This window comes from Ischnura elegans, chromosome 10 (assembly GCF_921293095.1).
Source record: "Ischnura elegans chromosome 10, ioIscEleg1.1, whole genome shotgun sequence".
NCBI classification, from domain to species: domain Eukaryota; kingdom Metazoa; phylum Arthropoda; class Insecta; order Odonata; family Coenagrionidae; genus Ischnura; species Ischnura elegans.
The window spans coordinates 5,850,977-5,864,892 of NC_060255.1; the positions used below are offsets into that span (position 1 = coordinate 5,850,977).

Genomic DNA, 13,916 nt, shown 5'->3' on the forward strand with positions numbered 1-13,916 from the left:
TTAATATGTACTTAGTTTGGAACTATGTATTTTTTAATGTATCATTGCACGTATAGTTTTATTCTGCATTCTTAAAAAAAATATTTTATCCTTTTACAGGAATATGGCGCCACAGTTGTGAGTGCATGTAATGATATGCTGTCTGACATGAGGGCGGAGGGCATAGTGATGACAATGCACTTACTTGAATTATGTTTGAGGGCAGAGCCTGCCCAATCAATGGAGCTTCTGAAGCCCATGCTCCCTCGAATATTCGAGTAAGTGAAGTAAATGTAGATTGCAACATTGCATTACAATACTTTGATCTGAGTCTCTCCTTATGCAATCCATTTTTCTGGAAAACTATAGTGATAGTATCATTATTATTGGTCGTTTAGACTTGTAAGTAAATGTTTAAGACCTGTAAAAGTAGTTTAAGATGGACATAACACAATATATTTTCAGAAGATTTACACGACATTGAAGTGGCATTTGAGATTAAACATAGCACAGCATTATCAGTTGACATCAATCATTTATACTCCTATGAAAACAATTTTTAAGGAAGTATAAACAGTAGAATCCTGATTTAAGGTTTTTGAGGGGGGACAAAATTTAAAACACTAAATGCGGATAAACACTAAATGAGGACCTGCCATTTTTTTCAGGTTTTAGGGTCTGTAATGATTGGAATGGCTTTTTCTGAATAAAAAATATTATTTATAAGTAACTAAAAGGTGCTGAATGCAGCAAAAAATTCTTTAATGAAATGTTCTCTGCCCTATGAAGGTTGGATAATACTTTTCAGGAATCAGCTAAAAAAATTGGTAGTAAAAATAAGTAATGAGAGGATGACAAATGTTTAATGAAATATTTTAAGAAAATTATAATAAACATCAACTTAAAAGCATTCCCACACAGATTATTATTATGGGCATTAGTGATTCCATTTTTATGCATATTTCAGTGGTCTCGATGAAATTTAGAATTTTTTCTGTAAAAGTGACATGTAGGTGACTATAGCATTTCTAATATAATAAGAAAAGGTGTTAGTAGGTACTCGAAAAATCATGAGGAACGAGTGAAATAAAGGGACAGCAGAAGATCGCTAATCCCGAATTCTCAACTACCAAATATCTAGTAGGGAGGTTTCCTGGAATTTTGCCAACTTAACGTTTTCTGTTGCCTCGGCGAAACAAGGGATTTATGAGCTTTTAAAAAGCCTCCTATGCGCACATTTTGGATTTCGAGGTCATCCAAAAAAGTAGAATCTTATTTTAGTATGCGTACAAGTCGATGGTGATTCAACTCGATGATAACACCAGATTCGTTGTCATATATCCGCGGCCTTATGCAGGTCGTATGGAGCCGGGAGAAGTTCTTACGCGGCACGCTGATCACCTTGACTCCGACTCGCCTTGTTTCTCGGCAGCTTTTAATAAAATTTGGTTGGACCTTGAATAACGATTAGCTAAACTCTGTTAAGTGAAAAGGTTTAATCTTCAACAGAACTGGATTTCATCCGAAAAATTGTCAGTGCCTCTGGAGTTTGGTAATTTCGTCAGGGCTATGATGTCGAAGTCAACCACCAAGGGATACCTGCCAGATTTTCGTATTTTTCCACGCTCATCTATTCTACCGTGAGTATGCGGTGATTTTTTTCCAGCATGAGCGATTTATTTAGTCATGGTCCGTGATAGTTCGTCAAAACTCCGATTGTCAATCTCTTTTGACATTAATTAGCACCAGATAAATATTTTTGAATCGACAGCGATATCAACCAGCCGCATGTCGATAAATTGGCTCCGGGATATCTAAATTACGATGTAAAATAATGTTGTTCTGTTGGGAAAGAATTCTCACACTCACGGTCATGACAGGGGAAACACTTCCTCTGTTCTTTCGCTGTTCCTCCGTGGAAACTGACCTTGGAATGGAATACAGAAAGAATCTTCTAGTGAACTGCGCAATTGATATTGGGCCTCCTCTTTTGAAAAGAGAAAGTAGCCGACTGGAAAAATATTGGGCTAATAATAGACTGCCTGTAAGGAGTAGAGTTGAAAGGGGCATAAGCCATCAATTGAAAACATAACGAGAAAACCATTATTGTAGCGGCCCTCGGAGGATAACTCATGTCATCAGTCGTCACGTATCATCGAAGTCAAGTTCAAGAAGTGAAGGATAAGGTAGTTCGAGGATATTAAGGAACGACTTTGCTCCATTAGATCGGATCTGATACAAAAAGTGCCTGGTGTTTGGATCAGAAGGGGAGCGAAACGTTACGAGAAGACAAATCACCCAACTTGAGAGTTGAAGGTCGCAGCGCTGTGCTCGCGGAAGAAAGCAGTTGAAGAAGCGTTCCCCGGTAGATTCTATCGACTCTTGGTTAACTTTCATGAGACTGTTCTTGTTGATGAGCATAAGTTCGAAGATTTGGATGAACCGTCATGAAAAAACGTTAAATCGGGCAAAAAAATCTTGACTGGGACAAATTTTTACGACCATAAATGCGGAAAAACGCAAAATGCGGAAACACTAAATACGGATAATTTTTACATTGTCCTAATAGGGAATGAATAGGGACCCAAAAAAATAAACGCTAAATGCGGAAAAACGTTAAATGCAAAGACGTTAAATCCGGATCCAACTGTATTCAGTTTTGACTTAAAACTCTCCAGTATTTGGTCTTCTTTGAATCACACTGGCAAATTGTTGAATAGTTATGTTAGCCATAATAAAGTATTCATTTCTTTTCTTTAATTATAGTATCACGGTGATTTTTTTTCCTGTATTGATTTCATTCTCTTCTCAGGGCTGTGCATAAAGGGGAGGAGTATCCAATGGTCATGTCGGTATACTTATCTATTGTGGCCCGAGTTCTTTTGGGATCTCGGAATGTTTTTGGAGAGGTAAGTTTTATTTGAGAAAATAGCAAAGCAGAATCCTAAATTCAAGGCATCAACTATTTTAAATGTTTTTTTTTGAATTGCAGATGGTAGAAAAAGTGTCCCAGCATGCAAATTTGCCTCAGGAACAGGTGCTAGATAAATTTATGGATGTTTGGCTTGATAAAATGGATGTTGTCACACAGTTGGAAAGGAGGAAGCTTTTAGGATTAGCTTTATCATCATTGTTAACTGCTGGCTCAAGGTTGGTGCATTTAATCTCAACCATGGAAAACTATTTGTGACATGGATTTTTGTTTCTTTGGTATTAAATTTGCACACTTAATTTTCTTTATAATTTTGGTTTTTGCTCTAAAAATGTCTCTCTTTTTACAATCCCTGTAGGGTGGTTTTGGAAAAATTTTGTGGAATATTGCTCAAGGTTACCGAGGCTCTTAATGATGTAATAAAGGCTGATGAGATGGGTGCCCAATTAGAGTAAGTGAAGTAGAAACAATTGAGAGAATTTCCTTGTTTTTTAGTTTATGTCTAAATTTATCGTCCAAATAGGAAATGATGTGATATATTTTATCTCCAATAATCTTTCATCATGGACGTGTAATGTGTAATATTGACACTTAATGTTTATTGATTACCCTGGACAACATTTTTTTTTGGGGGGGGGCCTGATACCATTCCTGTTATGACTTTATGACTGCTTACAAAGTCACTTCTTTCGTACAGTGATTTGGTAAGGATTAGTTTCCGTAAACTGTATAGAAGTGCAATAAAAATTATGTATCAACTTTTCCTTTTTTTGCTATTATTTTGGATAATACATATAATAAATAGTACTCATTGAAATTGCATCTTATTTGGTATTCATGTTCAACCCTTAGCACTCCATTTCCCAGTCGTTGCGCTTTGCCTGTTACTAAATAGTATTTCAATGAAGTTCGCAAAAAAGCACCCTGTAAAAACAGAGGAATGAAGTGTCCCTTATCCCTTGAAAAGACGTTGAAAACGTTGTTGAATAGGACTCAATTTTGGAGTAGAATTGGATATTTTTCATGTCCAGCAATAGTTGATTGTGGTGGGCAAATGGTTTAATTTGTAAGTGCTCATCCCTTTTGTATGCTCAGATAAGGAATTAGAACTTTGAATTTATATTGTTACTCGTAAGTAGTTTTTTTTACGTTTACTTTTCCTTTCCGTCTTGCTTCACGTCCTGCATTCCGTGTCTGGGCTCATTATATGCTCACTATTTCATTATTGAGTGTTGATTTGTAGTTTCTGAAGTAAATTCAGAATTTTAATTGCAGAAAGGATTTGATGTTTTCAATTCATTCTGTTTCAGTTCCTTAATGATTTCTGATTCATCAGGATCGTTTCAATATGAAGAAGTGGAGCAGCATACGGAGCACGATTTGAGAAGAAAGAGATTAGCCACTCAAGATCCAGTGCATACTGTTGTTTTGAGGGACTATTTCCAGCAGCAGGTATGAATCTAATTAATGTCTACCGATAGAAATTCCATTTGCTATGGTGGAAATCACACCTTCCTAATTTTTTATTTGTTTCAAAATAAGCAATTTTGACCTTGTATAGTTGTGAAATCAAGCATTAATCATGAGCCCTGTAGTATGTATGCACTTTATTTTTTTAAAGTATTGCTGCAGCTAAGGAGGTTTTTTGTGGGGCATTTTGGCAATTATCCAGGCCTGTCTCCCTTCCCAAAAATAGTGTTGGCATTAAAAGGATCATTGTGCCGTACATACATAATTACTAGATATTGGACGTGTGCATTTTAAATTCATGTGGATAATGGTGGTTGTTGCCACTGATGGATTGGTTCCCTTATTGTTGGGAAATATATGCGTAGTATTATTGTTGGAGATAATTATTATTAAGTTCAACAGATTCAGGCTTCAATTGGTGGAAGTTAGACATATTTAAGTAAATGAAAGGTCGTAGCACTTTTCCACAAGAATTTTTAATGCGTACAACGCGTTTCGGCTCACTGAGCCATCATCTGGTACAAGACGCTTGAACACATGTGAAGATCCCTTTTATACCCTTGAGAGAGGAGAGTATTGGAGAAGGAGAGGATTTGACATCTTTGAGGATGGGGGGGGGGGGTGGGAACGGGTGTACAGAGTATAGACAATGGGGAAAGATACAACTACGGGATGTGGAGAACCCACGTTGGAAGTAGCGACGCAGGAAAAAGGCCCCGCCTTTTTCCTGCGTCGCTACTTACTCCTCTCACTTTCAAAAGACACGCGGCCTCTTTTTACCCTAAGCCCCCCTTTTTTTCACTCTTCTCAACACCCCCTCCTCCTGTTTTGCTATGGTCTTCCGCACGTGTCGTCATTTTACAGTTATGACCAGAACCCTCCCTCCAACGTGGGTTCTCCACATCCCGTAGTTGTATCTTTCCCCATTGTCTATACTCTGTACACCCGGTCCCACCCCCCCCCCCCCAATCCTCAAAGATGTCAAATCCTCTCCTTCTCCAATACTCTCCTCTCTCAAGGGTATAAAAGGGATCTTCACATGTGTTCAAGCGTCTTGTACCAGATGATGGCTCAGTGAGCCGAAACGCGTTGTACGCATTAAAAATTCTTGTGGAAAAGTGCTACGACCTTTCATTTACTTAAATACCTAATTATTATTACTGTTAAACAGCCGAGCTTTAACTCTGGTTTCCATCAGTGGCTGAGTGATGTGTATAATGGTGCGATCTCACGTTAGTTGCATCCGTGTAAGCTCTCTCCAAAGTATTGGAAGTGGATCATGATCATAAGAGTGGTGGCTGACAATGTATATGGTTTCAGATGTCTTGCTGTGGCTCAAAATCCACTTTCCCTTATCTGGGATCACGCCACTGCGCATGGTGCGTCTTGGAATCGCAGATGCTTGGTTCTTGAGAACCAGGGCTTTGGATTACCTTGGTTTGCTTTATTTTGAGAGGGAGAAACTGACCATTTCTTTGGAACTTGTGTGTTGCTGACACATTTGTTTGGTCTACTGGTAATGAAGAGGCATTTCAATTATGGCTGCTTATTGAATATGTGTTTTGGGTAACCTGCTCGTATTCATATGACTGCTTACTGCATAATCCTTTGATGTAAATTGGAAAATCACCCTTCCAGGTCATGGAGTTGAAAAATCAGCTTGGCAGTGTGCAGTATGAGGATTTGTTGCAGACTGTTGACGTGGAAACTATGGAGCAGACGAAAGAGTACATAGTTTTGTGAATGTATGCTGGATAGTTCTTTTATCTCAAAATGCCTACCAGCACTTCTGCTAGCATAAAATTTTTATGCTGTTCATCAGTTATCCGAATATTTGTTATTCGGAACACATTAGTGATGATGGGAATGGAAAAGGACTTTATCTTCTTTCCAAGCTCATATTTGCTGCCTGTTCAAGAGTATCAATTGTTTTTATGTTTTATAAGGAATCTACTGAAATGCCTGTTGAGTGAAAAATTTGCTAAGGGAATTATTTTCCTATTCTTTGTGCTTTCATCGAACAACAGATGTGTACTTTTCCCTGATGTTCTCCTCATGGTTCATAAAATATTTTGTCTGTAAGCCTTGACTTTTTTATTTATGTTATTTTTTTTGAACGGTGACAGTTGCCTTCAAATTTAACCTTGATTCTTATATACCTTGAAATGAAAAGGCAGCTATGTTCATGAAATACATATTCATTATATCTATTGCTAAATTGGGAAGAGTTTATATAGCGAGTGCCTAATACTATTCAGTAAAGGTTGTTGATCTAATGAGACTCCATGAGTATCAGACTGGAGACATATTTTTAATATGCAGTGGAAGTTTCAAAAGTAGGTATCTTTCCCCCCTTTGTATGTTTCGAAAGAGATGTTGTAATTAGTAGATCCTCCTACCTATTTTTATAATTGATATTTTGTTTTGATTCATTGTTAGTAGAGATGGGTCGAATAGCAGATTTCTCGAATTCGAATATCGAATTCGAATATTAAATCATTGCTCGAATATTCGAATACCTCGAATTTCGAATACCTCGAATACTAAATGATGAATGCTAGAATGTTTGACTCGGTTGCCTATGCAGCAGGCAACACAAGATTTTGGGGAGTAATTTTGATTTACTAATCTCTAATGATTTTAATTTGATGCTAAGTCTCCGTCGTATTTTGACATTTATTTCTTTGCGTAAAATGCTTAAATAAACTCAGAAATACGTCGTGTTTGGTCTTATTCTTTTTGAAATTACGCGCACATTACTAATATTTCAATTCAATAAAGGTGTAACATCAATTGACGAAAGTCATTCTTAGACACCTTTTGTGCTAATAGATGACTCATGCAGCGGTTGACCTCCACAGAAATGGAGAACTTCGAAGCTGGTAGGAAAAAAAGGTCAGTGGGGGAGAAAAGGGAGGGCCGGAAACACGTTTCTATTGTTCTCGTGTAACCCGGTATTTTTTCGAAGCTAAGGTCTTCGTAATATGATCCCTGCGCGAGCTGTGACCTTTTTTTTATTTCGAAGAAGAGGAAATCCTCAGAGGGGTGGGCTAGTGCTGAATGGAGAGTGATACCGGATCTTGGGAAATGCGCTAATGTAAGTATCCCACGGTACTCACACAGCAGTTGACCTCCAGAAATGGGGAACTTCGAAGCAGGTAGCCAGAAAAAGGTCAGTGGGTGAGAAAAAGGGGGAGGGCGTGAAACACGTTTTTATTGTTCTCGTAACTCGATATTTTTTTCGAAGCAGGGGTCTTCGTAATGCGATCCCTGCGCGAGCTGGGACCTTTTGTTTGATTTCGGAGAAGAGGAAAGCGTCAGAGTGGGTGAGGCGAGTGCTGAATGGAGGGGGATAGCGGATCGTGGGAAATGCCCTAAGGTTGCTATCCCACGGCACTGAGGTTCTCCTGGTGGGGGGAATCGGGGATTTTCGGATTTTTTCACCCGACCATTTTCGGTTCCCCTCGTCGAACTCTTTTCACCGCTAAAATCCACGAATTTGATGTAATTCGTCAACTTGCGTAAAACGGCGCTGCGAGCACTAAATGACTACTGTTCTCTACATTTTTCCGAGTCAACTACCAACGACGTGCGTGCGACAGTGTATGACGCGAAATTCAAAGTATTCGAGGTATTCGAGGCGGTGCTTTTCGCATAACTATTCGAAACCTCGAATATCGAATACTTTCTAATATTCGAGGTATTCGAGTATTCGCGGATACTATTCGCACATCTCTAATTGTTAGTTATTGTATGCATCCTCAAGTCATTGCTTTCTCAGCATCATAAGTTACTGATCACGGTGTTGTCTGGGGTCTGTGAGCAACATGAATTTTTAGCAATAATTGTCACTATTGGCTTAGGACTCAAATCAATCATTGATCAATTGATCATGAATAAGTATGTTGGTCATATTGTGAGCACTCTGTATCCCTTGACTGAGCTGATTAATCTGCTCAATTCCTTATCAGTGCCTAGATGTGTTACAGGATGTAACATTTCAATGCAATGAATTTCCAAGTGAATGAAATATTGTTTTCAGTCTCAGGAGCTATAATAATCAATTAATGTGATGTATTTAAGTATTTTTCTGGTTTAGGTTGGTTTACTTAGGGAATTTTGTGAATTATTCTGGCCTGTCTCCCCTCTCACACGAATTCCCCCTTTCAATTCACAATGAGGAGTGCTCCCTCTCATTCTATGAACACAGCCTATTCTCTTCCAACCCACCCCTCCCCTTCTCGTCTAATCCTTAATCTCCCTGCTCAGTTCTCGCTCCATCAAAACCCCCTGTCTCCATTGTATCTCATCTAGAAGTAGGAATTTGAGAAATAAGAACTTTGCTTTTTCCACATGGCAATTTATTGTGACCAACCATGGTTTCGTTACATAATTTTTATAATAACACCTTTATAATGTTACGCTGTAACAAAGCCATGGTCGATCACAAATCACCATGAGGAAAAAGTAAAGTTTTTATTTCTCCAATTCCTACGATAAATGATTTACACCAAGTTACGCCCACTACTAATAATCATCTAGTCCTCTTCATCATCGTCCACTTTTCCTTCCTCCTCCACAACTGCATCTTCAATGCCTCCAGTCTATTCTTATCGTCCTTCCTCAGTGCCCACATTTCCGATCCTTTAACCTATTGATCAATATTGTCCTCATTGTAGTAAGGCTACAAGTTTCAACAAATTTCTTCTTGGAATCGTTTTAATTTCTTTGCTATCTTAGATAAATATCATGATTATTGCGCAGAACATATAGTGAGCTATTAGTATTATATACATAGGCCTATACATTAGCCTCCCTTCTAAGGAGGCTAATGTATAGGCCTCTGCTGCCTTTGCTATAAATATCTTTAGCCAATGCATATATGTACTGGAATTTTTAAATGCCTGGATATTTTAGTTTTCATTTTTATTTTACAGGGTATGATAATGTGTGTCAAGTGTGCGTTTTGCCACTGTACATTCAACCATTGAAAATTTTGACCTGCATAGGCTTTCCTTGGTGGAAGACCTATATTTATATCTAGAAATGATATAATTCTGTTTGTTTCAATTTCACATAACAGTACATAGTACTATCTAAGACTACTATAACTTTTAATCTTTATAAAGTCAAGAGTAATAGTGTACTACATATTTGATTTATTCTAGGGTGTTATTCACTGATTAAAAGAGCAGCATTGATAACTGCTTAATATATTTGAATACATAATACTTATTATTTAAAGCCATTTGCGATTACTGGCTAGGATACCTCGTGGGATTCACCAGGATTGTAATGGTGCCATTAAAATTATTTTTTAACCATGGAGGATATGTAGAATGTGGGGTCTACCTCAATTAGAAACATGTTTACAAACAAGATACTGTCATGGAGGTTAGTTCTATTTTGCATGAAAGAATGACTATGTTTGGTTGAATTGCATGTCCAATTTACTCATTGATCAGCAATGTGAATCGAACTCTTGCTGCAATTTTTATTTATGTTGAATTTGTGGCAATCATGATTAGGTATGCTATCGGGCCCAAACGTCATAGTCAATGATTCTGCTTAGCTTGTTTGGTGGATTTTAAATCAAACCCCAGGGAGACTTATGATGCTAATTTCATTATCATTCATTGCAATTGACACAAAAGGAGGCTTTGGACTTCGATATGGACTGAATAAATATTTTATTACTATGCATACCTGTAAACATTATCCTGTGTCTCAAATTTGAATTTATCTCAGTATTTTCTCACGTGTAAGGCTTCACGTTTGAGATCCAGGCAAATGCTTACAAAAGTGTGCTGTATTTGATCAGAGAATTCCAAGGTGATAATGTAAGTTTGTACTGAGGAATTTGTTTGGAGAAAAGGTGGAATAGCATGTGTTGAGAGGATGATGCTAACGATCTTTAACTAAATGATCTGGTGAACAATTGGGGTGACAATTCCTCCGGTTTCACTCCAAATTTCACTCGCTCACTACACTTTTAAGTCTCCCTCAAACACTTGCCCATTGTCATCTTTTTAAAATTTTTCTGCATTCTCTCTCCAGTTTCAGAAGCTGTCAAATCCTTGAATTCAGTCTCACAAATTATTTTTTGTGAAATTATAATGTTGGAAATATCTGAATGATTACAGTCCTGCATATTTTTCAATATTTCGGCTGCAGAATTTGGCAATAGAGTAAAAAATGCACATTTTAGTCGAGGTTATATGTAGTTGATATTGGACTGATTTATCACGTGATTTATAAACTTCACGAAGGTATGCAGTTATTCATGGGCATGTATTACTTATGAGAAAATAATTCAACTTGGCTCTTAACTTACTCAGAATTTTAATTGTCATGAGGTTAGGTATTTTCAAGTTAACCCTTTCAAGATGGTGGAGTTCTGTTGTGGCATCACGTGTGCTGTAGTTATATGTAATATCTAAAAGTGAAATGAAGGCTACAAAATATTTTAGTCTTAACAACCGTCAGTTATTTTCAACATTTGCATGAAACCTCTTTTAGTTTAAAAACTTTTTTGAAAGAGCTTTTTGATTGGCACCACGTTGATATAATAAATGGTGTAATGTTGACTTCGCCCTCGGCGTTTGTGTGTAACCATCAGAACTTTAATCTCACCTCTTGCCTGGTTTTATGTTTTGCATTTAAGTCTATTCCATGAATAATTTTAATCTGTGCACATTTTGCCAATACAGAGGCGGGCTAAAACCTAATAGTTGGTGTAAAAGAGGAATAACTCTGAATGAATACAATCAAATTCACCTCTAAATTTACTAATAAAAATTTTCTTTAATAAGTAAGTTTTGTTCTGATATCTGAATGTTGAGGTAAGTCTGTTAATGATAGTTTTTATGAGTATTGGTTGCCTTTCTCTGCATTAAACTCTGTATGTAATGTTATATCATTTGGAATTCCATGCATTAGCAAACTGAAAATTATATCAACATTATATATAAAGCTGAAATATGCTGCTGAAATATTTTCTAAAGCTTCATCAATATACTTGTGTCCACCTGTTACTCACAGACCCCTGTTGATGCTGGTTAATGCCATTTTGGTGATCTTAAATTATAGTGCAGGGGACTTCAGTGGATAGTCCTACTTCAATCAACTCTCAGTCTATTTATTGGCCATCTCCAGTGATTTCGGACTTTGAATTATGCACATGCATTTTAATTAAGCATAAATTATTTGTTGCTGTATTCTGTTTTCCAACTCTTGGTGGCGGACTTTCTGGACATTGGTGGGTATATATTTATTGCCAATAGTAGGAGTTGAGCTGATTGCTTTGGAGTGGGACATGGTCAGTCTCTAACATTCACTGACCTTCCAGTCGTCCCTTTTGACATTTTTACTCCCGAGTATGTCAATGAATTTGAGGTTGTGGCGAATTGCAAAGCCATTTGTTTACTTGGAGCTTTTGTTTTGGGGTTACCACGGAGAAAGGAGAAATTGCATTGTTGGCCTTCTTTGTATCATGTCTAGCTGCCAGAAGCTTGGAAACATGATAGAGAGAATACATTTTAAGAGTCCTATTCTTTTACTTTTCTTGTGTATAATAATTATTGGATTGATGAGCGAGTTTCGAGATATTTCTATGCATTAAACAAATCGCCAATTGTTTGAATACACCCTCAGTGCATGCATTGATTTTCCCACTATTCAGGTCATGACGATCTTTCCTCAAATTATCCTGACTCAAGAATGATCTTTAGCAAAAAATTTTCATGTACATAAGTCATGTTTAAGTCCTGGATATGTGATACTGGTTAAGATGTGCCATATTTCAGGCAGGCCAATTACGTGAAGATAATTTTTTCCTATGAGTAAGATAAAACAAGACTGTGGGCGTGTTATAATCATTATGTTTGTGACTGCTTCACTTTCATTGAAGTTCCTTGGTGGATGGGGAAGGTTAAAATGATAAAATATTTTTTAATGTGTTGTTTATGGTCATTGCAGTTAATGTGGTTTAATATGTATCCTTTCAGACATGTTGCATTTCATGACTTTTTCTGTTTCTATCTCCCTTTTAAACGTATCATTATAGTAATTACTCTTGCTCACTTTAATTCACTGAGAGCTGGCTTTCCAATTCATTGGAGGAGAACGTCGAATCATGCATGTTTGCAGGTCTGAGAGAAATTTAACACATTTTTATTAATTAGATTTTGTGTAGATATGTGAAATGGATTACTCGATGCAAATTCAATTGCATCTAATGGCATTGTAACCTGCCAATGATTGTATCATTGTTCCTATGAGACTGCCTGATGTCTGTGTGTTAAGAAGGTATATTTTATTCTTTCATTTTCGAAAGTACATATTACTGTTACTTAGGGACTCTAGTTTTTAGTGAGAATGTAAAATGTTTGAGCAGTTACTTGTAAAGGAGTGCGCATTTTATATTGCTTCTGTGTTCTGATATCTGCTTACCATTCAGTGTTTTATTTCTCTCATTATGTTTCAAATTCATGTTCTATTTTTATTATTGTGTATTCATCTGGGAAACGCATTTGAGTCATTGCAAAATTCCTCTAAAATGTCCCGACAATGAAAATTAATTAAAAATCTGTGTGTTTTGATTGTGTTGTTTTGTTGCTATGTTCAAATTCTTTGTCCTTTCTTTCAAATATTTTGGTATCGTAAGATTTATATGGAAATAAGCAATCAATTTTTCAGCTCTCTCCCGGACATAAAATAGAATTAATTTTTCGGGGTCATGCATGGGTTACTTGAAATGCCGAACAAATTTCTCTCTCGCTTGCACTTGTGTTTTGATATATGTATCTACGAAAGTTGATTTTATATCTTGGGTGTGTAATATTCATGTGTTACATGCATGCTGTTTATTTAAAACTTCTCTGAATTCGTGGAACATGTTATGTACCCATAATAATTCAGTTAGCTCGAAAAGAAAAATTCAATGTGGTTTGCGTTAAAAGAATAAAAAAATGCATACGAGCATAATTAATCAATTTATAAGGAATCCATTAGGATTCTTCGTTAAAACTTTTGCGGGTGCTCGTCATTATGATTAAAAACTTTTGGGCTATGTCACCCAGCGTTCAGTCAATGCTTTGGGTGGCCCCATAATGAATCCATTAGGTTTTATTTTCATACTTAGTGGGCAAAGAGCATGCTTCTTACAATTTTTCACCCTCATTTTTAAGGTATTCATTTATGTTTGGCTGTGCTCTTACTGCATTTGGTACTGTGTTTCGTTAAAATTAATATCTATTAACCTATTCCGTTGGTGACTTTTAATTTGTGAGGATTGTTTTTCGTGAGCTCTCTCAAATATTGACACATTTCTGTTTGTATAATACAATGGATATTCTATTGTCAGATTACCAGGGGTAATTACATATATGTCCTGCATTTGTTTGTTATCAAATCTGTTTTAGGAGACATTGCATTTGCTGAATCATATATTTGTTCTTATATTGCACATGTTACTCTGTTGATGTGGATGATGTAGTGAAGTGCCTAAAAATAGCCTGGAGTTATTATAACTGTA

The 13,916-nt window shown here is 36.7% G+C and overlaps 1 protein-coding gene across 1 annotated transcript in view; it reads left to right on the plus strand.

The window, feature by feature from the left end:
* LOC124166601 (importin-11) overlaps positions 1 to 6,463 on the plus strand; it is a 43,688-nt gene extending 37,225 nt beyond the window's left edge. The window contains exons 14-19 of the mRNA XM_046544193.1: positions 100 to 257; positions 2,792 to 2,888; positions 2,972 to 3,129; positions 3,270 to 3,362; positions 4,222 to 4,363; positions 6,020 to 6,463. Coding sequence (XP_046400149.1) covers positions 100 to 257; positions 2,792 to 2,888; positions 2,972 to 3,129; positions 3,270 to 3,362; positions 4,222 to 4,363; positions 6,020 to 6,124 — 753 coding nt within the window. The 3' untranslated portion in view covers positions 6,125 to 6,463. The remainder of the gene's footprint in view (positions 1 to 99; positions 258 to 2,791; positions 2,889 to 2,971; positions 3,130 to 3,269; positions 3,363 to 4,221; positions 4,364 to 6,019) is intronic.
* Positions 6,464 to 13,916: the final 7,453 nt, after the last annotated feature.